The sequence below is a fragment of the Quercus suber genome, unplaced genomic scaffold (genome assembly GCF_002906115.3).
Source record: "Quercus suber isolate HL8 unplaced genomic scaffold, Cork oak 2.0 scaffold_679, whole genome shotgun sequence".
In the NCBI taxonomy this organism is placed as follows: domain Eukaryota; kingdom Viridiplantae; phylum Streptophyta; class Magnoliopsida; order Fagales; family Fagaceae; genus Quercus; species Quercus suber.
In genome coordinates, this window is record NW_027070120.1 from 190,494 (window position 1) to 216,333 (window position 25,840).

Below are 25,840 nucleotides of genomic sequence, written 5' to 3' on the forward strand. Positions count from 1 at the left end.
ATGTGTTGCCACTAGAATGACCCCTAAATAACATTAAAATACGTAGCATATAACTCTATTTAGATTATTTTATTGTTTTATTTAGACAGATATGATAATATTTCAAATTGATGACGCTTACTTCATAATGAATATTTTGTTATCAGTAAACTAACATATCAATAAATTTTTTATTCACACGTAGATTGAACTCCAAATAAAATCTTCAACAATAAAATAAATTCTACTAGTTAAATTAACTGAAACGTACAGGATATAACTTTGTTAATAAGTTGAAGTTACTTCAATATCACTCAATTGCTCATTAAAGATATTAAAGTTAGTTGGAAATAAGCCAATGAGCCAATTTGCTTTTTGGACACTCATGTAGTCATTTGCATTGTGCAGGTTCAAGTCAGGTAATAGTACATTCGTCCTTTTCATGAAGCGGGCTTCTCACAAACCAATAATAATTCCATATAACAAGTTTATAAGATATTTACTAAGACAGTTACTATCTAATCTATGGGTTGACACATAAGAAGGCTTTAGGAAAACAAACCTACCAGGTTATCAACTTATGACCCATCAAAATATGTCAACAAGTATTTTAGAGGAGCAATGCTAGAACCACAAAAATTTACACAATTGTTGCTACAACTTGCCATATGACGAGTTGATAGTGGTAGAAAAGTGATGGGTTTATGTGAGTGCACGCCTCTACCACTCACCCCTTACAACTTGCAACGTAGCGAGTTGTGACAAAAATTGTGTAAGTTTTTGTAGTCCTATCATTTTTAACAATTCTCCCTCACCTCTCTCATTATTTTTGGGCCAAAGTTTGAACAAACCACTCCCACCATTAGGCCACAGGCCTTTAAACAAAGTAGTTTAACAAACCCCCAAGTAAATGGACACCCATTATTAGCCCACAAGGTTGTGAACCCATATATCCATAGGTTCACATACAATACCAAAAAATGGTGCACTAACCAAGCCCACACCAAAGTATTTGATAGCTTCCTCAAATAAAAAATATACTCTCAACTCTCCCTCTCTCTCTCTCTCTCTCAGTAGTCAGTACTCAGCAAGCAAAGACAAAGCCATCACTCACAGGTGAGTCGACAGCACAGCAGATCACTTCACCTCCTTGAAGAAACAATGCAAACGCTTCTGTTGCCATCGACGGCGGTGGCAGCGGGACCATCATCCTCTACTTCTCACTTCCCCCCTCGTCGACCAATCGCAGCCCGCCACGTCTCCAATTTCACTCTCTCCCTTCCTCATGCTAGTAACTCTAATCCCCTCTCTTCCTCTAAAACCCTCCGATCCTTTGGCTTTTCTTGGCCCTCTTACGCTGCTCCCGCCCACAGAGGACCCAAGCTCTCCTTCACTGTTAGGGCTTCTCAAATTTCCACACCCAACAATGACACTGAGAAGGCAAAGCTCACCCAGGTTGGCTCTCTTTCTCATCTTCAAACTTCAATTTGGTTGCTCTGAAACATGTTGGTTTTACTCAAAATTCAATTTATGTCAATTGGGTTGTTTTGCTTTTTAATTATTATTATTATTTTTTAGTCTTTGGATAATGTGTAGTTGTAATTAGAGCAACAAATACAATGCTGGGTTTGAGTAATTTTTGGGTTTTGGAAATGTTTGTAAAATCATAGTTAACGACTTTTATTTATCAAGAATTTTATATAATTGAATTTAGAGATTAAAATCTGTAAAGTATTCAACTTTTACTTTACTTTTATCTTAAATAAAAATGTACAATATCTATAGACTAGATGGTGTGTTGCATTGAATTGATAAGAAATTTGATGATGTAATTATCAAAGCTTATAAAATTGAATTATTAGTTAATGAATTGAGAGTTACACCGGTTTAACATTAACAACAAAGAGTTACACTGAGTGTAATTATATATGTACACGTTTGTTTTGAATTAACACACATTGCAAATTTTATATTAATGGGATTTCATTTGCTAAAATTTTGGTAAAATCATGTGCTTTTTGTATAATTTTAAAATATAGAAAACCTAAGATTTGAACATTTTATAGATAAGATAGTTATTAATATCTGATTATCTCGATATGTTGCGAGCATGAAGAGAAAATATGATCTAACTGTGCACTCATGTAAGATATTCATCAAATAAAAAGTTATTGAATTGTGTAACATTGCAAAGAATTACACTATTTGTAACTTGAATCCCCCTTCCCCCCCCCCCCCCCTAGAGTTGAGGAAAACCATAATATTGTGTAGAGAATTGTGAGTATAACAATCTCTCACTCTCAAGGGTTGTGGCTAGGGTTTTCTCTCTAAAAGTACTCATTAACTTCTATGGGTAATGTGGGTATATATAGTGTGGCTAGGGACATGGTGTATCAAATATGATAAATTGGCAAAACAAAATGTTTCGCGGGTATCTCGCAGAAAGGCCTTATCTGTGAGATACTCACGAAAACCATCATCATTTGTCATGACTCTTTGCATTCTAGTCATGTACTTAGCACATGCTTCACTTTGCGGGAAGGCTTCTCGCGAGCTACCTGCGAAAATTTCTTTGCCTTGAGTCTTCACACTCTCTCTTACATACAACCCTTACAAAAAAATCCTACATAAAATACAGGGTACATAAGATTGAACATAATTACAATCAAATTTGGCACAGAATTAAAGCCAATACAAAATAGTTGTAAATCACAATTTTACAATGTCAATTATTAAATAATAGTTTAATTGACTTAAAATTATTAGAAGTACCAAATTTAGTTACAAAATTGATTGTAGTTTTAAGTTACAACCTTATTCAATATCTTTTTATTAGAGATAAATTTTGACAAATCCATCATTGGATTACTTTTTTTTTTTCTTCCTTATATCCTCCATACTTGTAAATTTTTTAGAAAATTAAATATCAATAGCTATATCATCAATAAATTGTTTAAATTGCAAGTTTTTGTAACTTAAAATTATGCATAAAATATAATCTTATAAATTATATAGTAAATAGTATCTAATTAACAAAAAATTGGACATGTATTAAAGAGCGTAAAGAATATGCAATCCAACGGTTAAAATTTCAAAATTTGTAATAATATTAATGATATTGAGTAAGGTTACAACCAACTGGGATATAACAAATTTTATAGCTAAACTTTATTTTTATTAAAAAAAAAAAAAAAGACCTTCCAATCTGCTGATCATATTTATAAAATGTTAGACTCCAATTGAGCAACAAGACTCATAAAAAAAAATCATTTCAATTTGAAATGATTGTACATTTCTATTATTCTAAACAATAACAGAACAATGAAAAGCCAAAAATTATTGATTAAACTTTTATGTTTTATTTATAATTTACTCATAAAACAATTTGGCATAATAAAGTGGATGGAGAGGGAAAGCTCAAAATTGGTTACTTGGGTAGTCAAATACAAATTTTTATTAGGGGTGTGCATGGGTCGGGTTAGGTTAGGTTGAAGGGATTTTTTGACCCAATCCACCATGGTGGGTCAAAAAAAATTTAACCCAACTCAACCCATCACATAAGTCCAACCCAACCCACATGGATCGGGTTGAACCTATGGGTTTGACAAATTTTTATTATTATTATTATTAAATTGAGTAAAAAAAATATAAATATTAGCATATTAAAATAAACCCAAAGATTAGTATCAATGTAACTCCTTAAAGACAAACAACACTAATGACTAAACAACAATAGTAATTTACTAGGGTTTGTGTGAAGTAATTGGCTTTTATATAGGATAGAAAGAGTTGGCTATTTTAAAATTTTTATTAATTATATATTATATATATATATATTAAATTAGTATTAATAGGAGGAACTGAGGAAGTGCTGCTCTACAGCTGGTTTTTTTTGTAAAAATTATTAAATATATAATATATATTTAAATATATATATATATATATATAAAAGTGCCCTACAGCTAGTTTAAAAAAAATTATATAATATATAATATATTTTAAATATATATTAAATATGAGTGGGTCGGGTCGGTTTGGCGGGTTTGTAATTTTATGACCCAAACCCAACCCGACCCGCTATAAAAATAATTTTTGTAACCCAACCCAACCTACTAAGCTCTAAAAACCGACCCAACCCGACGAGTTAGGTTAGGTCGGGTTTGGCGGGTCGGTGGGTTTTCTGCACATCCCTAATCCATGGCAATATATGGTAGCTTTGTCCATTTTGTAGGGTTCACAATGAGAAAGCAAAAGAATAGGCCCAAGTGAAGAGAACCACCAAGTCAGAGGCCTACCAAAATACTCAGCCTTCATGGCCAAGCCTAACATGAAATCTTAGCCAAAACAGCCAATGTATGCAAACTGACCCCATTGGAGAACTCCATTCAGTTCTGCCTTTTGTTGCCTCCCAAACCAAATTAGGAGCTGGCTACCTGTCCCACTGTCAACTCTGATGTGAACAATACTAGAGGCTGACACTTAAAAGGCTAATGGACAATAAATACCCTTCTTCCCCAAGTTTTGGTCACAACTCAAGGAAGCCATAACTAATACCTCCATGCTCATGAAATCATCAACCAAATAGTTTATTTTATTACTAAAAATGTATGTATTTGGTTCATGAACCAAGCCCATGAATCCTAAAGGGGAAATTTTGGGAATATGTGGTTTGGAGGGCATAAAAGGATCTTCAGCGGAATTCTTTAAAGTGCACTTAAACTTTGACACTTGGCTTGGGGTGTTGAGTCCTACTTCCAAGAGTTCAAATCTCAGTTATAGTACTATGATTCCTCCTTAATACCTGACTTAATCCCATTGGCTTAACACAATCTCATAATTCTTAGCATTTAATGCAAGATTATACTGATTTTTACCCGTGTGTGACATTGCCTAAAGAAGCAAAACAACTCCAAAAGCAAATATCCAATTTTAGGCCAAATCCTAGGATAATTAAGTCTGTTGTCCTATCCCTAATCAGTCCTTCATTTTTGGACTTTTGCTAATCAATCCCTTAAGCTTCACTGTAAAAGGGAAATACCATCAACTCATGGAGGACAACAAATCTTATCATAAAATTTCTCAACCATCATGCTATTTTCAGCCCATAAGTTAGTACCTTAGTTCAGAAACTAGCCTTTAGTCCATAAATGCTCATATGCATTTACCCATAAACATCACATTCCATCTTCTTAGAAAACCCTAGCACTTTAAAATAGACAAGGTTTGGCCAAAATTGGGAATTAACAGTGTTTTTCAAACAATATAATTAATAGGCACTATTACAAAACTATATTTTTTACTAATATCTCGAGTTTAAAAGACTCGATTTTGAGCTTATAAATTGAGTCTTTGAGACTTGATTTCCATGGTCTGATCACGTCTGATTTGGTGTATTTTTCACGTGGCGTCAACTTGGAAATCGAGAGACTCGATTTATAAGCCAAAAAAAATTGTCTAAGTCTCTCGTGTACAAGCCATTCCCAAAAATACCAAAAAAAAAAAAAAAATTAAGAAATCAACTTAACAATCCTAGCACAATGAAACCTCCTTACACACATGTTCAGCTCTCTCACCATCACCATTCACCACCCACATCAAAACCTGCCCACCACCATGGGGTTTGTAGAAGATCATGACTGAGCAAACCCACCACCAAAAAAAAAAAAAACCCAAGGCAAGCAAGCCCAAATCCATGGCAAGCAAAACTCAAATCTACGACGAGTAAAACATAGAACCACGGTGGCAAACCCAAAAATGATCTAGCCACCACTCCGAGGAGACCCAAATCAGATAGGAGAGAGAGCTAACCTCACCTCACCGGGTTGTTCGCCAAATCCAAAGAATCTAGAGACCCAAACCCAGATCATCGTTGGCTGTGCGATTGAACGAAGAGGAAAGCGATGACGGAGTTTAATCGGGGGCAACCACTATTATTGGAGAAATGGGAAAGAGAGGTGGCGGATTGTGGAGGAGGTAGCAAATTGTGGAGGAGGTAGCGGAACGGCAACGGAGGAGGTAGTCGTTCTCAATCTTCGATTGATCTAGGTTTAAAATGGGATTTCTTTTTCTTTTTTCTTTTTTCTTTTCTCTCTCTTTCTTTTCTAATGAGAAGGTGTAAAAGGTGTGCAATATTATACTTGTTTATAAATCGAGTCTCTAAGACTCGATTTCCAGGTGGTTGCCACGTGGAAGAAACGCCACATTAGACGTGATCAGATCATGGAAACCGAGTCTGTGAGACTCGATTTATAGGCCCTAAATCGAGTCTTTTAGACTCGAGATGCTAGTAAAAAATATAGTTTGAAAATAATGCCTACTAATTATATTGTTTGAAAAAAACTGTTAATTCCCAATTTTGGCCCACCAAACCCCCTCTAAAATTTCTGACTTTTTTGTCACTTTGTTTGTGGTTCAACTCTCCCCAAGCTCATAAATCATTCCCCTTAGCCCACACTCACTTAGCCTCAAACATTCCTTTTCATTTTTCTGCATATTCACAGCCCATAAATGTTTCCTAATCAATCACAAACAACTCTTTACCCATAAAAGCCTTAGCCTCAACATTAACTCCATCACACTACAACAAGCTTAAATACCCATTTACTCAAAAATCTGAGTTCAATATGTGCTGCACTGAGTTGGAATCTCTGTCTCCTTTCATTCCATCCTATTTTTTCCTCTTTTACTTGTAATTGTGAAACCTTTAATCCTTATTTATTGTTATTTTGATGAAAACTATAATGTTTTGGATACTATGAAAGTTTTCCCTTATGATAACTTGATAATAATAATAAAAACTATATGATTTTTATCATGTAAACACATTTATTGACTAATCAAACGTTACTGCTGGAGATCTGTCATATTCACTGCTGGACCGTTTTTCCTCTTGTGTACTTGTTATAATGGGCCAACTTTTATATTAACCAACTATGAAGGAAATACATAATTTTTACTATGCAAATACATTTATTGATTTTTCAAACATATACTATTGGACATTTCTCTTGCTTACCGTTAGACTATTATTTAAACACTTGTTATGGTGGGCCATCATTTGTGCTAGCTTATCTTTTCAAGAGGTATTTTTGGGGCCTTATTATAATCTTTGTTGGATGCAACCTAGACTTTGAGCAAAATGGGCCTTTCACACTTCATCGATAGCCTTTGGGCCATGTTCTAAGCCTAAAGTCGAGTCTCGGTTTTGACTCCTCTAACATCATGCGGGCAACGAAAAACACCCCCAACAATAAATTACCTCAGCAGTAGGCTCAAATGGTCCTTGGGAAAGATGGGTTTCATGAATTACCTCAGCAATGAGCCTAGATGGTCTCTTCTCTACCTAAGTTCCTTTTAAGTTTTATCTTTTATTGGACCCCAGGCCGGGCCCACTTTGCGAATTTCCTTTTCAGGCTAAAGTCTTCAAGGTAGATTTAGGTCTACTCTCTCACAAATAGGATTTAAACATATAATATCTATTTCATGATTATTATTGCACATAATTTAAGCTCTAATTGTTTCAACATTAACATTTTTTTATGGAAAATGAATCATTTTTCAAAAATCTTTTTTTTTTTTTTTAACTATGGGGCTGTTTGGTTTTTGTGTTTCTATCACCCATAACTCTGTTTCCATCACCCATAACTCAAAATATGTAGGTCCCACGACTGAGAAGTGTGTTTGGCATTGTTTTTAGTTTTTGTTTCTACCACTTAATTCTCTGATTTTTGAGTGATGGGTTATAGAAACTGAAAACTCATTTTAGGTGTTTTCAAGTTATGAAAATAGAGTTTTGATGGCATTTTTGAAAATACACACACATTTAGAGATCCACAATCAGACCTTTTGCTCTCTTCAACACATGTTACCTTCTTTTCTTTTTCTTTTTTTTGTCTTTCACGCTGGGTCTAGGACACATCTTTCTCTATTCTCTTCTTTTTTCTTTTTTCTTTTCCTTCTTTTCTTTCCTTTTCACATTGATTTCTAGGTTTGCTTGCAATTTTTTTTTTCTTTTTTTTTCCATTCCTTTTCATTGGGTTTCTGGGTTTGGGTTCTCCCTTTTCTTTTTTTTCCTTTTTTCTTTTTTTCACATTGGTTTCTAGGTTTGGTTGCAATTTTTTTTCTTTTTTTCTTTCCTTTTCACGTTGGTTTCTGGGTTTAGTTGCAATTTTTTTCTTTTTCTTTTCACCGGATTGGAAAATCAATGAATCAAAGAGGAAATTACAAGCACCAAACCCATACAAACGAAACCCATACACCCATAGATTACAAGCACCAAACCCATTCAAAAGAAACCCATATACCCACAAATTATAGGCACCAAACCCATTCAAAGATTACAAACACCAAGCCGATATACCCACAAATTGGCACTAAACAGAGTTATGGGTGATGAGTGGGTATTGCTGTTTTTCTTCTCCATTTTCCCCGTCGGCACTGCTATGTCAGTCTTAGACCCATTAAAAAAAAAAAAAAAATCAAGAACCAAACTTTTCAAACAGAACAATACCCACAAAAAATCTTTACAAATTTCACCGATAAAACTTAAGGGATCTATGAAAAATCAAGCCTTGGTGACGGTGGGTTGAGAATGTGAGAGATCGACGCCGTTGGGTTGAGAAGGCAGGAGATCAACGCCGCCGCTACACGTCGAAGGAGATCGGCGTCGTCTTCTATCTTAGCTGGGTTCGGGTTTGTGTTGGGAGAGTAACAGGGCCATGGTGACTGAAGGGGAAGAAATTGAAATGAAAAGAGTGAGGGTGAGACGGGTAGGTTAACAGAACATATGACATGGTGCTCAAGTATGGGTCCCACAAAAAGTAGAAAAAATTGAGTGATGAGAATCTGAAAATAGTGTGCCAAACGAGTGGGTTTAGGAAATTAGGGTATTTTAAGTGATGAATGATAAATGATGAGTGATGAATGACGAGTGACAAAAATTGAGTGAGGAGTAATTAGTGATTGTTTTCAAAAAACCAAACAGCCCCTATATCATTTTATTATGTTTGGTATAAACCTTAAAATGAGTTGGAAACTATTTTTTTGACTTCCTTTAATTGACACCTCTCCATGCACAAAGTGCTTGAGGGTCCAGGCGAAAAGAGTTCGAGTTGTAAAGTTAGCAATATATTATAATTATCTAAATAAAAAAAGCTTTACATGAGATAGTATTGTTTTTCTTATTTAGTTTCGCGTGATATACATTTTTTTTCCAAACAAATTTAGTAGAAAACAACTCTATCTCACCCAAACTATATTAGGGAAATTAAAAATAGTTTTCTCTCTATTTTTCTTTTATATACGATACTACCAAATATAGGAAAATGCTAAAAACTATCTTCACATAAAGTATTCCAATGAAGCAAAATGAAATTTTTTATTCGACAACAAAATATTTTATCAATTTAAATAATTAGAATTGACTGACATCACATAGATTTAAAGAATCACTAAAAAAATACCATAAACTTTTTTTGAGTAATGCTAGAGTTATGAAAATAAAAATTACAATATAAGGGTATGTTTGGTAAGGGTATGTTTGGTAACTGTTTTTTCCCCTCATTTTCTGTTTCCAAAAATAATTTTCTATTTTTGAGACTAAAAAACTTGTTTGGCAACTCAAAATGGATAGAAAACAAAAACTATATTCAAAACTCAATTTGTGAAGGAAATTGAAAACATGCAAAAGGCTGTTTTCAGTTTTTAATTTTCAAAAGTCAATGAAAACACGCATTTAATTAAATGAATCTATCTCATTTAATGAGTTAGCATTAGAGTTCAAATCCCAGTAACAATATATTTTAGTATTTTCTATTTTTTTTCTTCAAAAAACTATCTTTTTAATTTCAACTAACCAAACATGTTTTTGATTTCAAAAATACAAGAAATTTGTTTTTTCTTTATATTCCCAAAAACAAGTTTTTGAAAATAAAAAACAAAAACTATTACCAAACATAACCTAAGATTTACATATTAACATGTCATTAATCGCAAAGAAATAATTCAAAACATTCATTTCATAGTTTTGTTTAAGCGACAACAATCATATCACCATATCAATTTGTAAAGCTCATTGTAGTAAAATTTGTAATAATTTTAGTTCTTTTTTTAAAACGATATTAGGGATACTAGAAATTTTCTTATATAAAACTTACGCCCAAAAATTGTAGTAGTATTAATATATTTTTTTTCTCTCTTTTCTTTGAGAGTAAATACATTCACTAGTCTGATTAAATGGGGAAAAAAAATTATTCATTAGGAGCAAAAGAGGGTGAGGACCATGGTCCATTTGGACCATTTCTACCTAAGTTCTCAAAAGGGTTTAAAAACTTTTAACCCATCACACAAGGTAAAATTTGCGAAATAGTAGTTTTTTTGAAAAAATTTTGGTGCATAGCATGCGTTTGAACTTATTTTGTAAGTTAGACTGTTTTTGGAACTCGAGTTTGGGCTGAAACTTGAGTTTGACAAACTCAAGTTCTAAGTAGTGGNACACTATTTGTAAATTGAATCCCCCCCCCCCCCCCCCCCCCCCAACAAACAATATACACAGGCGCGCGCGCACACACACACACACGCATAAGTTGCTTTAAATTCTGCATTAGGGTTTTCCTCATCATATTTAAACTGTCTACAATTTGAAGTTGATTAATACTAAAAGAGGTAAGCGATTTGGATGGTGTAGGTGGCGAAAAGATTAGAGAACACTTCGAGGAGTTTCAAGAGGTATGGTACCATGGGTTTTGGGGACAGCTTGTATGCACTGTTGTGGCTGCTGTGATTCTTTCGTTTTCAGTTGTTGTTACTGGGAAGGTCTCATCGCCCGCTACTTTTTATGCTACTGCTGGTGGTATTGCAGCAGCGTTCATTTCGGTGTTTTGGTCATTTGGGTATATTCGGCTCTCAGATAAGCTTCGACGAACTGCCAATGATCCTTCAAAGGTATTGGCATTGCTAAAAAAGGCTTAATATTTTAGTTTTAGTATGGTCTAATTGACCTACATATTGTGTTTTACTATGATAATTGAAGTTAGTGAATGTATATGAAATCAAATGTGAAAATGACTGCATATTCCAACTGAATTGTATAAGCCTTCTTGAACTTTGTCTGATTGGTGATAGTACTGTTTTAGTTGAATGCCACTTTACATTGTAATAAATTGACTAGATATGTATGTGTTTGATAATGTCGTTTCATAAGTGAATGTACCCGCGGAGTGGACAGAATGTGTATTTTAGTATTATATTCATAAAACCTACTAAGTTTCTGTGTTCTATTACTTGCTTGTGGTGTTCAGGCTCCTCCACGTGCTGATGTTGTGAAAAGCTTAAAAAATGGCATAGTAGTAAACCTACTTGGACTGGGTGCTGCCATTCTTGGCATGCAAGCTACAGTGGGATTGCTGGTTGCCAAGGCTCTTACTTCCTCTGCGAATCCTTACTACCAGGGAATCGCTCCTGGATACAGTCCTGTTCTCGCTTTGGATGTATTCTTGGTGCAGGTACTCATTTGACATATTATAACTTTCCAATTGAAAAATTAACAAAGTTTTGAATTGGAACACATCAGAATACTAAGCAGTCTTATAGCATGACAAATTTTCAACCTGGCCCTTGTGAGTGTCTAATATTTTCTATTATCAGCAAAACCATACATGTATAGAAGTTTTTCAAATTTCAAAGTGAATGTTTGTTTCAGGGCCCATTTCTAGAAATTACTAGCTTTCAGTGGCTTGGTTTCTATTCACATCATTTTTTGCCAGCCATAATCGTTCTTTCTGCTATTGCTGGCTCTTCTTGTCACTGTTCTTCCCAAATTTCAGAAAGAATTAGAAACAGACTTTTTAACACTGTAGAGCATAGAGAGGAGAATCATTTGACGTCGAAGTCAAATTAAAGGAGCTCTAAGGGACCTGGAGCCCTTTATAAGTATCATATTGTGTGAGCTAAAAACCATAAAAAACTTGCTTTGCCTCAGAAAAAGAAAAGAATCGAGATGAACCTGGAGGAAAACAAAAGAACAAAAAAGAATATAGATATACCTAAATTGATTACATTTTTGCTTTGTAATGAGTTGAAAGAGTTTTGAATCCTGGAAGTCCATTTTTCTTCTCAAGTCAAGTTTAATATTCAACTATGCCAAGACAAACTTTCATTGGATATGTCCCAAAAGCTTTGGATCAGTAAAATTAGTATTTTTTAATCACTGAGTTGGGGATAAAACTTGCTACCAACCACTTCCTAAATCCTGCAGAAGCAAGAGTGTTTTGCACTAGATACGACTTTCTGAGCTGGTGGGTTCCAAAGAGTTAATTGAAGATCAAGTTTTAAGCTAATTGTTAATTTAAATTAACACGTGTAGTTTAGTTCTTCCTATTAAAATAATACCATTGTCATCCATTTATTTCTTTTTGCAGGCATCGGCAAACACCATCCTTTCTCATTTCCTGGGGCTTGTTTTCTCATTAGAGTTGTTGCGGTCAGTGACATTACCACCTTCAGAAAGTATTCCTGTTCCTAGGGTTGCATAAACTCTTCCTTTGGGTAGTTGACATAATGTATTTCTAAGGTGAGATCATGTTCTTGGAGCCCTGGTTACTCATGACTAGAAAATTCATTTTTCTGTGTGAGAACTTGAAGTTGTGTGCATTCCTTTTTCCAAAATCTTGTAGCCCATGTTTCCCAATGTAATATAATTGATTACAAATACTTGTACTTGAACCCCTGAAGCAGAAGTTAATGCTTCCAAATGAGGGAGGTATGAGGTTGCATTAAGTTGCAGAGATAATGGCTAAAGTTGAGGGTGGATGGCTTTATCCTTTATGCCTGAGAGCCTAGATAATGTTTGAATGTGAGGCCTCCCTAACCCAATAATCTTAATTTGCCTGTTTATGCTTTATTGTTTTCTATTTTTTTATGGGATTTGTTCCCAAAAAAAAAAAAAAAACTTAGATATTATATATTTATTCTATTTATTTGTATTATTAAAAAACTACTAATTATATTATTTAGAACCCACCATTTCGACCATTGGTTAGACCAGGACCATCTTTTTTAGTTCTTTGTCCAGTCTAGGTTTTTAAAGAATGGTATTTGCATGAATGTGTACCTCAAATTACAATTTATTTTACTATCAACTCTTTAATTTGATATTAATTTGCCATTAATATTTTAATCTAGATGCTACTTGATCAGTGTGGTATGAACCTTAAATTTGGGTATTAAATTTAGAATTCTGTTGTTTATTGTGCACATTATAAATATAGGATTACTGTAATTAACCTAAAGTTAGAAGTGATGAAGGTTAGAGCTCGTGAGTTAAGCTCATAGGCTGCTCTCATTAGTCATTACCCTATCTACAGGTTAAACGTACGGTGAATTGAGATCTTGTAGACGAAAAATTTTAGGATCACAACCAATTTTACATCAATTTTCACAACTATACGATGAGACTGATAGTGAGTAAAGGAAAAAAAAAAGTGGTGAGTCTGTATGAAAGTGACAGTAGACTGGGCAATGGGCAATAATGAAACATGAATTAGTCTCTACTTATAAGTACCTTCTACGGGTCCTGGAGGCCCAGTGGCTACACATAGGGACCTGTTTACTGATTGTCAATGCGCCAGGGCTTAACTACCAAACATAACTCTAACCTCTAAATATAATTTCTTTTTGGAAATTAGTTGAGGCATGTTTCCCATTGATATATCCAGCAAAGAGAGAAATTTTATAATAGCTTGCTGAGGTGGTAAAGTTGTGATTAGTGTATTATCATTTTCATATAGGACATTCTATTTTTATTGTATACCAGTTATAACTTAACAACTTGAGCATTATGGGGAAAAAAATTTGTGTTACACCATAAGTAGACTTGTTGAATCTTTTACACTTTAGAAAAGGGCCCCCCCTCCAAAAATTTAAAACAGGTCTCTCCAGGGCCTCTATTGCATAAACAAAATGCTATTAAAATTGTGCAAAAATATCCAAACAAAATTGTAGAATAATTATTAATTTTTTTAAAAGAAAAAATATAGGTTCATTTTACGTTCTTTCCCCACCTCCAACTCCGAGAAGGCCCTTAATTTAATCCAATTAAAACTTAATTTAATCAAATTGAAACTCTAGACTGTTTCATCAAGGGAAAAAAGAAATTTATAGTATAAAAAGTTAAATAAATTTAAGTGATATTTAAATACTAAGAAATCACCCTTAAATTTATGCCTTTAGCCTGAAACTGTATTGAGATGACTCTTAGTAAAGAATAACATATCTCTAAGTAATAATATTATAAATTGAGAGCATACATTAATTATCGATTTTAGAAAAGTTTTTATGAAAAGTTGAAAAAGTTGTCAAAACAGTTAATTACTTTTTTATTTTTTCATAAAAAGTTTCTTAAAATTGTTTATTAATATATGCCATTAGGACACATATTAGTAAAGCCTTTAAATTTATAACTCACCTATAGATACAGTACAATATGTAAAATTGCATTGACAGGTAAAACTTTAAACCCGAATCATTATGTGTGATATAATTGCAACAGTTAGCCATCAATTTTATTAAACAGCAGTTGGCATCTAAATCAACATAATTGTCTTCAACTATGCAATGAATGAAAAGAACACAGTTTGGAAACTTCTCAACTCTGGAGATTAAAGTGCTTTGCATTGTGGACTTTAAATTATATGTGTCCTTTTAAACATTATAGTTAGGTACGATAATGCATGCGAGGTTCTCTCATAGGCAGGACCGCAGGAAAACCTTGAATAAGATGAGTTTTAAAGGAGAGGTTGAAGTGTGCATTACTATTTGGTCATGAATGGATTTCCTTTACTGGATGAGAAATGATATTTATAGCCTGTGGAGTACATAAAATATTACTATTAGTATAGTGGGTGTGGTCGTTCAAGAAACTACAATTGCAATGCCTTCATTCTGTTTCTCTCGTGCACACTTGCTTCAAACTTCATACAAGTTTTTTTTTCTCTTTTTAATCAAATAATCCTCCCAAGAAAAATATAAGGTAAAGTGGTCGAAAACTGTAATGGGATAATACATTAAATGTGGGTGTTAGTCAAAAAACAAACTCGCCCTAAACTGAAGTCCATTTTGTCTAAAGAAGATCAAGCTATGTAGATGGTCATGGTCACCACCTACGGATCAAGGTTTTCAGACCCGGACCGTTCATTGAACCGTAAAAGGGAGAGGTTCAAGGTTTTTGAGGTTGAACCGAGGTCGAACCGGGGTCGAACCGTGATGACGTCATAATTAATTTAATAATTAATTAAAGCCTAAATATAGGTATTAAATTTATAAAACTAGCAAAATTGACTAATATATCTATATATGTGAGGGAAATTTAATGATTTTCAAGCATATATTTAATAATTAAATAAGAAAGTTAATAAAATAAAATAATAATCATGAAAACATTAAAATTTATGATTAATTTTTGAAGTAAAGTTGAATATCTTTGAAAGATTTTAATTATAATTTTTTTATTCCTTGTAAGAGATGGATAATTTAATTAAGTAGAATAAAATTGTGTTAAGTTGTTTTTGTAAAAAAAAAAAAAAAAAAAATTGTTAAAGGGTTGGACCGCACGGTTCTTGATCGGTTCGTACGGTCCAACCCCGGTTTTAGAGGTTCACGGAATTGCCATATATGCCCGGTTCTTTATGCTTAAAAAATCGGTTTTCATCACGGTTCACGGTTTTCACGGTCCGACCTCCCGGTCCGGTCCGGTTCTGAGAACTATGCTACGGATCCATTCTTCATGCTCAATCGGCCACAATAGTAACCTGCAAAATAGTGCCCACTAACATTCAAAAGTTGTAGAACTTATCCAATCTCCTTATATATTGGACTACTGTCTTGACACATTTTTCCTCAACTGACCTGAGTAAACGACTAATTGGCAATTTACTTTTGATTTTAAAACAATCTCTCACCAAATACGGCATTCCCATGCTCTATAGATACGCCTCCTTTTTGCTAAATTAGTTATAGAACCACACATGTTGAGGTTCAACCATTTTGATTTTTCTTCCTCTCCCATAAGTCTACTAAGTTAACCATAGAGCCTTCTTGGCTAACCTTTAGGTTGGCTAGGGCCAAACTAAGGTTTCTCTTTCTTAACCGATTATAAGGATTTATCACTATTTGAACCTGAAGTTCTTATTGCAATTTTGTTTCTTCTATGAATTTTTTTTCCACCCATAACTATGCTAAGAGTGTACTAATCACTATTCTTCTATATGGGGTAAGGGAGGCAATTGCCCCCAGTCCCACTAAAAATTTCGTAGTGCGTGTGTTTTTTTTTTTCCCATCCCATCTATCCATCTTCAAAAATGATTTTTTTTTTTTTTGGATTTCCTAATGTATTTATTTGTAATTAATGTCAATTTTTATTTAAAAGGAAAATATTTCCTATTAAAAGTTGAAATTTTAAAACCTATCCTTTCAAAAAATAAAAATAGAATTAAAATCAAAGCCTATAAAAAGTGAAACAAAGATTTAAGAAAAAGGAAATGAGGTAAGAGTTTTGATCGAAAAGAGAAAAGAAGAACATTATTTTTATCTTCTAAAAGTGGTAAAAAAAATTTAAAAGAACTCAAATTATTAATATAATGATTTATATTCTTCTTCATAAAAATTTGTATATGAATCATAAAATATAAGGATGTTTAGTTTAGATAATAAACTCTAAAATTTTAGGTGCATGAGTATAGTTTCAAAAATGTTACATTTTCATCATACATGAGTTTATATTAACTAGAATATTGAAATTCACTAGTTGTACTAGATGCCTTTTAACTACTAAAATTATTTTCATGTAAATATGAAATTTTGAAATAAATAAAAACCACATAATAACCTATTTATGTGTAAACAAAAAATTAACAAAATATAATTAATGCTATTTAAAAAAAAAAGATTTTCTTGCATTAAAAAAAAATGCATTCATATTAATGGTTTTGATTTATTTATGTGCGTATCGTGTACAAATTTTATTCTTATGAAATCAAATTCTGACTGTTGTCAAAGATTATTCATGCATTCTCTCAGTTATTTTATTTGTTTCTTTTTGCATTACTTTATACACCTACTCAAAGCTCTCTACATGTAATAACTAAAACACAAAACCCAACAAATTCTTTCTACATCTCAATTTACATAATATTGCTAAAACTAAAAACTTTTTGCTGAAAGTATCATAAATAAAAGTAAATGTTAGCTGAAATAATACAATAAAATTCATAAATAGTATCAAAAAACGTAATGAAACTCATAAATAGTGACAAAATAAATTAGTAAAGTTAATTTTTGCTAAACAAACAATAAAATAAAAAATTAAAATAAAAGATTAAAATAAAATAAAATTGCTAGGCCAATATCTGAGAAGTAAACTTACAAGGATGGCTATCGATCCGCTTGTTAGTTGTTACGTCCGTGACACTCAAAAAAGTAAAGTGTAAGGATGAAAAGAAGTTGAAAATTATTGGCCCTCTTTCACGGGTCTTGTCTTGTTTACTGATTACTACAGCTTGCAGTACCAAAATTCAGTTCAAACTCAAATTGATGACTCTGTTTGCCAATCAAGAAAAGAAAAATATGTACAAACTGCCATGCCAAATCAACCTAACTTGATGCAATTTTGAAAAGAATATTATTACAAATCATTATCATAGTTTGAACTGGCATAAATCATTATCAGACAAACTGGTCTTATTTGGTCTCTTACGCTCATGATTGACTTTGAATAGTTGCCTATCATTTTCATAAAAACATACCACATTTCATCCATAAATCACAATTAAGGTCCATTTGAAAATTGTTTATTTTGTTAAAATTGAAAATATTTTTGGTGAAAGTGTGTAAAAAAAAAAGCTAAAAGCTGAACTTTTGGAGCAAGAGGACCCACTTTAGGGAGAAGGTATTTGATATCAAATAATACAATGTTAATGGTATTAAAATCCAAAAGTGTAAAACATGTTAACAAAAAATAACTCACTCACTAACAATAAAAATTTATGTATTAGTGGATGGTAATTTTTGCATATATGTCTCTTGTTTATTAGATACGAATGACGTAGTATTATTTGATACGAAGATACTTTTTCTACTTTAAGAGCAACAATAAGTTAACTTTTTTTAAAATCCCAAATGCAACCTTAGCCACACGAAATATTGCACATTTTTTGGTGGTACTAAATTTTTTTGTTTACTAATAGTAACAACTATAGGACAAAGAGGTAATCACATAGAAATACATAATTTAAAAAAGTATATTGTTTTGTCTTAATTATATATGTTTTTTGAGAACTAATATAGAGTATTGTCCTTTCTCAAAAAAAAAAAAAAAAAATATATATATATATATATATAGAGAGAGAGAGAGAGAGAGAGAGAGAGAGAGAATTGTCCATGGCATCATAGGGTCGACTCCATTTACCAGAGTAATAACTTCCAAATCTAAAGGTCCGTTTGTAAAGGAGTTTGAATAATGTTGTTTGTATTTTTTGAAATATATATAGATGAAAAAGTGTATAGAAATACAAGTACTGTTGTTTAAAAACTGAAAACATATGTTTAAGATGCTTTACTAAGAGGGCCCATTTCCTATCTTCTTGTTCTTATCTTTTTAATAATTCCTTTTTAATAATTCCCATTGGTCGAATTTTCACTTTGGATCATTGTGACGCTACCACAGCAAATGTACGCTAGAACTCAAATAAATTTCAGAAAGAAGGGATGATCTAGATTCTAGTGCCCAGGTCCAAAGTCCCAAGTCCTAATTTATATTATACCAAAATAAGTCTAAAGTACATAAACTAACTATAGTTTTTTTTTTGGTTATATTTATTAGCGCCAAGCTTTAGTTTATATAGGGGAAAATATATCCTTACTAAATTTACTATTAGTTATTTATTTTGTTAGATTATTAGAGCCCAGGGTTTAGTGTAAGGCTCATGCCTGTACTTGCATGACATAAGTAACTCCTTGTCCTAGTATAATTAGAATAGTCCATAATTTTTTTATATAGAGAAATTCAATATTCTCTCTTAAGCTTTGGGAAAATATTAGATACCCTTCTTATTTTAAAAAGACAAATAACCGCTTAATACTAATTTCCATTACAAATTAAGTCAAATTACATATGTCTTAAATTAAATTCTTATCCAGATTTGGATCTCAAACACAGTGATTGCTAAGAAGATTTGGTTATATGATACATTTTTTTTTTTTTTAAAAGATAAGATTAAAAGAAAAACATAAGACAATAAGTGTGTCATTTTTAAAAGTTTGAAGAAATTTAAGTGGTAAAAATTGTGATACCTCACATCGTGGTTTGATTAATTGAATTAGATGCATGAGCGTGAGTTGCGCTAAGCCCCACATTCTAACTTGACTAGTCATTTTAGCTTTTTTAGGATATAAGGCATATGTGACTAGTGTTTCACTCGGGTCATTACAAAGCCAATCAAAAATTTGATGGTGACAAAAAAGACCCCATATCTCATCTTTCATTCTACCGAAGTTGCGTTTCTTCAAAAAAGCTCCATTCTATTAAGTTTTGTCTCTTTTCTAAAAATATTAGTATATATAAAAATTTGGACATTACGTATGCATTTTTTTTTAATATCCAAAAATATAAACTCATGACCTGACCAAGAGTATCAATGGTGCTGGATTTTATATCCTTGTTTATATATATATATATATATATATATATATAAGTGCCCCACAGCTAGTTTTAAAAAAAAATTATTAAATATATATTAAATATGGGTGGGTTGAATTGGGTTTGGTGGGTTTGTAATTTTATGACCCAAACCCAACCCGACCTGCTATAAAAATAATTTTTGTAACCCAACCCAACCCACCAAGCCCTAAAAACCGACCCAACCCGGCGGGTCGGGTTTGACGGGTCGGTCGGTTTTTTGCACACTCCTAATTTTTATTAATGGTTTTCTCATTTTCTTTATTTCATGACTATCCTAAATGTTGAAAAATGAATAATGGAGATGAACAATGGATTCAAAATATTGAAACAATTTCATAAATTTATTATGATTTTAATTAAAAAAATAAAATAAAATAACGTTTTTATTTATTTATTTATTTTGTTTATGCTTATTTTAATTAAGGGGAAAACATTTCTTTAGACCTTCTTTTTTATTCAATATATCTATCCGACCTACTCTGAAACCGTGCTTAACGTTATCAATGAGCCTTTTATATATTTAATTTCCCAATACTACTTTGTTTAATATTATTATTAAACGTGACAAATTCTTCTTGGGTCTGTTTCCAGCACAATGATACCCCTCCTGACTTATGAAACACCTTTATTGAAGTTCTCTTTCAAATTTCAATAGACATTTTTGTTTTTAGAGGGAAAAAAAAATATTATTCTTAGAATGTGAGTTGGACAAGTTTGTTCGGAAAAGACCTAAGTGCTTCAACATTGACAACTTTTTTTTACAAGTCTTATAGAATTTTATGATCATTCACATTGGGTGACTTGAGAATGCAAAATGCATCAAACTATTGACACAAATGCATAAAAAACCAGCTCCAATAGAAGTTGCATTTTGCATCTGAATTTGTATGCTTGCTATAGTATTATGTACGTTTGCATAATTCAGTAGCATCATTCTTTACCCAATTTATTGTTTTTAATTTTATTTTCCCACTTTCTCAAAAAAAATTTTATTTTTTATTTTCCCTCTTATCACCCTTCTCTCTCTTTGTGGTGTAGGATTATGGGTGGAAAATATAATTAATATGATAGAATGCAAAATAAAGAATAAGATGTGGCGTATATTGTAAGTATAATAAATAAAGCGGCTTTTGGTGATGCAAAATGAAGTTTTTATTTTATTTTATAACTTGGTGAGAATGTTTTACTATTGTTCGCTCTGTAATAGTGTTCTCTCTCCCTCTCTCATCTTTTTTCTTTCTTTTTTTTTTTTTAATAAAAAAACTGCACTTTATTATTAGGTCAATATACTGATTAATTTTTAATGTAAGTGAAGTTTGAATTCCAAATCTAATTGAATTAATTAGAACCCACTAACATCGACAAAATTGAGATTCATGGCTTATGTTTGGATTCAAGTTAAAAGAAATTCAAAGATTGTAATTTTTGTTTTCTTGAAATGTCAAGATTGCAAGAATTAATTGCTTAATTATTAGAAAATTCTCATCTAATTATACAAAATTCATTTATTTTGCACCATCAAAAAGTTATTTTCTACTTTACATAATTACTTAACAATACATCCTAAATCTCATTTTTTATTTTATAGTAATCAAAAGTGAAAGAGCATAGAGGAGAGAGAATGGCAAGAGAGACAAGAGAAGAAGAATAAAATACACAAAAATAAGTTTTGCATAACAGTACAGTGCTTTATGTTGGGATATTTTTTGTGAACAGTATTATCCATTTTGTTTTTTTTTTTCTTTTTTAGTTTTACATTACCCAGTGGAAATGCTGAAGATATAACACTTGCTAGCCTATGTATACTTTCAAGAGCACACATTTGCGTATTATCTATTATGTTCTGCAACATTATTCCTTCATTGGTGTACCAAAAATCATTAAATCACATATGTCAAACTTTTTGCTTCCAACAAGATACTCACTCTATTAGAGGGGAACCAATTGATATCAATTCAGTGGCTCTGAACTCTTAATACAACAAGCTTAAAAAGACAAAAGGAAAAAAACTTATAATGTTGTAGCCCAATGGATCATAAGTTTTTCATCAGAAACCCATAAATCTTTCCCATAATCTCCATTGGTACAAACAGGCCTCAAGTCTAGACTCTAGAGTGCTTAGCCCAAACACCAAAGTTTAAGAAATAAAAGCTTAGGATAGGACCACCGACCACTCTGATTCAGGAGTCATGCCCGTGTACATGTGCCCCCTTTTATGAACTAAAAAGGCCAGCTGGGTTTAGATTAGGTGCAACATTTACGGGTATTGCATTTTTAATATTGTACTTGATGTAATTGGTACGGATGATTGAGATTTAAAATCATAAAAAACATCTTTAAATTTTAACTTTTTTTTTTGAGAAATAAATACACACAAGACAAAGCCACACCAGAATATCATTCAAAAATTATGATAATAAGAAAAAATAAAAAAATAAAGGTAAAAAAATTGTGAGGGAATTAGGTGAATTGCGCGGTAATTGGACAGGATCCCAATCAAGGCTAGGCTACCTACCTTATATTCATTCCTTTTTAGTTTTTACGTTGCTTGAAGTTGAAGCTCTTTGAAACAAACTTAGCTGCCACACCCAAATTGTGATAATAGTGAATTGTGAATCCATGGAAATGGAAACTCCAATTCCCAGTTCAAAACAAAACCCAGAAATGGAATCCCCACAAACCAAACAGATCTTCATCCTGTCAGGTCAGAGCAACATGGCCGGCCGCGGCGGCGTAACCAAACACCACAAATGGGACGGCGTCGTTCCACAAGAGTGCCAACCCAACCCCACCACAATCCTCCGATTCAGCGCCACGCGCCACTGGGAGGCTGCGCGTGAGCCGCTCCACTCCGACATCGACACCAAGAAGGTCTGCGGGGTGGGGCCCGGGATGTCGTTCGCCAACGCGGTGAGGGAGCGCGTGGGGGTCGTGGGGCTGGTCCCTTGCGCTGTGGGTGGGACCGCCATAAAGGAGTGGGCGCGTGGGGAGCACTTGTACGAGAGCATGGTGATGAGAGCGAAAGAGAGCGTGAAAGGCGGTGGGGAAATCAGGGGTTTGCTTTGGTACCAAGGAGAGAGTGACACGTCGCATCAGCATGATGCTGAGGCGTATCAGGGGAACATGGAGAAGCTCATCAGGAATGTGCGTGAGGATCTTGGTTTGCCTTCTCTTCCAATAATCCAGGTTAGCCTATATGTTTTAAGACTTTGATATTGGTGTTTCTTATTATATTAGATTATGGTTAGCCTCTATTAGAGCATCCACATCCAGAAATCTCATCCTATCCTATTTTACCACCCAAAAAGCAACTTTATCAATTATAACATAACATTTTTCAATACACCCAACATCCCAAAACTCTATTTTTTTTCCCAATTTATTTAAATATTCTTTTTTATTATTTTTTTACTATTTCTCTCTCTCTCTGTTCCTTTTCGTCTCTCTCCCTCAACCTCAGGCACAAAACAGACAAGGAAAAAAAAAAAAAACCCAGCCGATCCCATCCCACCCCACTGATCCAAACCCGTTCGCCGATCAAACAACGCCTCCACCCTAACTCCGATCCAAACCCAGCCCTCACTCCGATCCAAAAAAATCACCAGCAAAACCAGCCCTCTCCATCCCTCACGCCGATCCCAAACCCACCCCACTGATCCAAACCCGTTCGCCGATCAACAACGCCTCCACCCTAACTCCGATCCAAATCCAGCCCTCACTCCGATCCAAAAAAATCACCAGCAAAACCAGCCCTCTCCATCCCTCACGCCGATCCCAAACCCACCCCACTGATCCAAACCCGTTCGCCGATCAAACAACGCCTCCACCCTAACTCCGATCCAAACCCAGCCCTCACTCCGATCCAAAAAAATCACCAGCAAAATCCTCACGCCGATCCAAACCCACCCCGCCGATCAAACAACCCCCCCTAAATCCGATCCAAACCCAGCCCTCACCAGCAAACCCAGCCCTCACGCCGATCCAAACGCAACCCTCACGCCGATCCACGCCCAACCAACCACCATGCCCAGATCAACCCATAACCCTCACGCCCAGATCAACACAGAAACCCACAAATCCATAGCAACCTCATCGAATTCCATAACAAACCCATCGGAATCCATAGCAAATGAAGCAGAAAGTAGAACGAAGCAACAGAAATTCTGAAGAGAGCAATAAAAGGATGAGAAAGGATCGGAGAGAGTATTGGAGAGAGTATGTCTGAAGAGAGGACAGAGCAGAGGAGAAAGAGAGAACGAAGAGAGAGAAAAGATGAGAAATAATGACTGATGAGAGAGAAATGCCGGGTTAAAAACATTAAAAAATTATTTTTTTTTTTACAACCTAGCTACAGTGCCATCTTACATTTGAGATGGCACTGTAGCAAAATCCCAAATTTTTTTTAGCATTTGAGATATGGCCTCTCCATTGCTGATGGATTTTGGGGCTTAAATGCCAAATGTTCTTAACATTTGGCATTTAGAAACCCAAATGGGGATGCTCTTACAAGTCATAAGTCATAACCACTAGTATTTTCCTTTTTAGTATTTTTAAGGATGTCTTGTTAATATATTTGGCAAGGACTCCATTACTTCCAAGTAATAAATAGCTAATTGACATTTTCTTGAAACTTGTAAGTAGACATTTTACATTTGGAAAATACTAAAGACACAAATTATTGATGTTTATTAGTAAGTTAGAAAGTCAGTGTTGGACCAAACTGCAAGTAGAAATGTTATAAAATGGTCAGTCTTTACATTTGTACCCAAAGCCAAGCCATTAGTTTGACTCTTTCTAAGAAAATATCATACGAAATAGCCTGTTGACATTTTTTTTTATATCTTTTTTTCAAAACATATATTGTAGGTGTTGGTAAGTTCAATTTGAAAAATGAAGTAGTTGACCTACTACAACATCATTTGCTACAACAACTACAACTTGTGGAATTGGTCAATCGTGAACAGTAAATAATCACTTTCACACTAATTTCTTTTTCTTTGCTATTTACAACCAACTAAATCAAAATCGTGGCACAAATGTTGTCCCAGACTTTATTAACGGTTGCTAGCTTGGATAATTATGGACCTGTTTAGGTCGCACCTAAAATGGCATTATTATGTAAGGGACAGTAAATTTGGTTCATCATATTTTGTACTGATTGCAATAGAATGGAATGGAATATATTATACAGGTTGCAATTGCATCAGGGGATAAAAAGTACATAGAGAAAGTTAGGGAAGCACAGTTCAAAATCAGTCTCCCAAATGTTGTATGCATTGATGCCAAGGGTCTTCCACTTAAGGAAGATAATCTTCATCTTACCACAGCGGCCCAGGTTAAGTTGGGCCACATGCTGGCTGATGCATATCTCACCAATTTTGCTCCACCACAAATTCTTCCTCCTCATCCTTGACTTCAAACAATTGGGAATCCATCCTCTCCTCTCCTCTCCTCTCCTTTCAGGTTTTGCAATTGGTTTGCCCTGTGATGAGCTTTTAAGGGTCATGACTATCGGCTTGTTTTGTTTACATAATTTGCTTCTCTAAATTGATACTAAAAACAATAAATATAATGACACTACAAATTTCACAATATTGTTCACAACAATTGAGAGGTAAATTGTGATTGGCATACAATAGAAGTGATGTTGTATTGATCACAATCTACCATTTTAACAAATTGTAGTTTATTGTGTTTGTATCATTATGGTACTTACTCTCAAAAAAAGTATCATTATTGTACTAAATATGTCGAATTTTGGATTTTTTGAGCTTTGTTCGGGTATATTGGGCCTAAGTATGTAGCATTTATTTCGGTTTGGGGGGCACTTGCCCAAAAACAAAGTGATTGATGGGCCTTGGTGTTTACATCAGAAAGAAGTGAAATTTTTCCAGCATTCTATGGACTGCACAAACACACACCAAAGAAGTCTTCTACTATAACATCGTAGTCCTTGTATATGGCAATTCATATTGGTTGAAAAGGCTAAGTAGGCACTCCAAGCCAAAAGTTGGGATCGCTAATTTGTATGGGTTGTTGGGAGTTGAAAAGGATTCTTATTATAAGGCCAAAACATGGTAAACCAAAGAACACTTCCTTACAAACTGGTACAAATCGCATGAAAGGGAAAGG

General features: G+C 33.6%; 2 protein-coding genes across 2 annotated transcripts; both read left to right on the plus strand.

The window, feature by feature from the left end:
* Window positions 1-991: 991 nt before the first annotated feature.
* Window positions 992-12,801, plus strand: LOC112035940 (protein TIC 21, chloroplastic). The gene is given in 5 exon segments (XM_024068765.2): window positions 992-1,434; window positions 10,664-10,712; window positions 10,715-10,920; window positions 11,277-11,480; window positions 12,396-12,801. Coding segments are annotated over 5 exon segments (867 nt in total). The 5' UTR covers window positions 992-1,140; the 3' UTR covers window positions 12,510-12,801.
* Window positions 12,802-22,135: 9,334 nt separating this feature from the next.
* LOC112035958 (probable carbohydrate esterase At4g34215) lies at window positions 22,136-25,472 on the plus strand. Its single transcript, XM_024068781.2, has 2 exons — window positions 22,136-22,894; window positions 24,900-25,472. The coding sequence occupies exons 1-2, from the start codon at window positions 22,328-22,330 to the stop codon at window positions 25,119-25,121; spliced, it is 789 nt and encodes a 262-aa protein (XP_023924549.1). The 5' UTR covers window positions 22,136-22,327; the 3' UTR covers window positions 25,122-25,472.
* Window positions 25,473-25,840: the final 368 nt, after the last annotated feature.

Bases quoted from the DNA above. Each gene is read 5' to 3' on its own strand.
- LOC112035958 (XM_024068781.2), top strand. From the start codon at position 22,328: ATGGAAATGGAAACTCCAATTCCCAGTTCAAAACAAAACCCAGAAATG. The intron at 22,895-24,899 runs GTTAGCCTATAT...TATATTATACAG, and splicing joins CTTCTCTTCCAATAATCCAG to GTTGCAATTGCATCAGGGGA.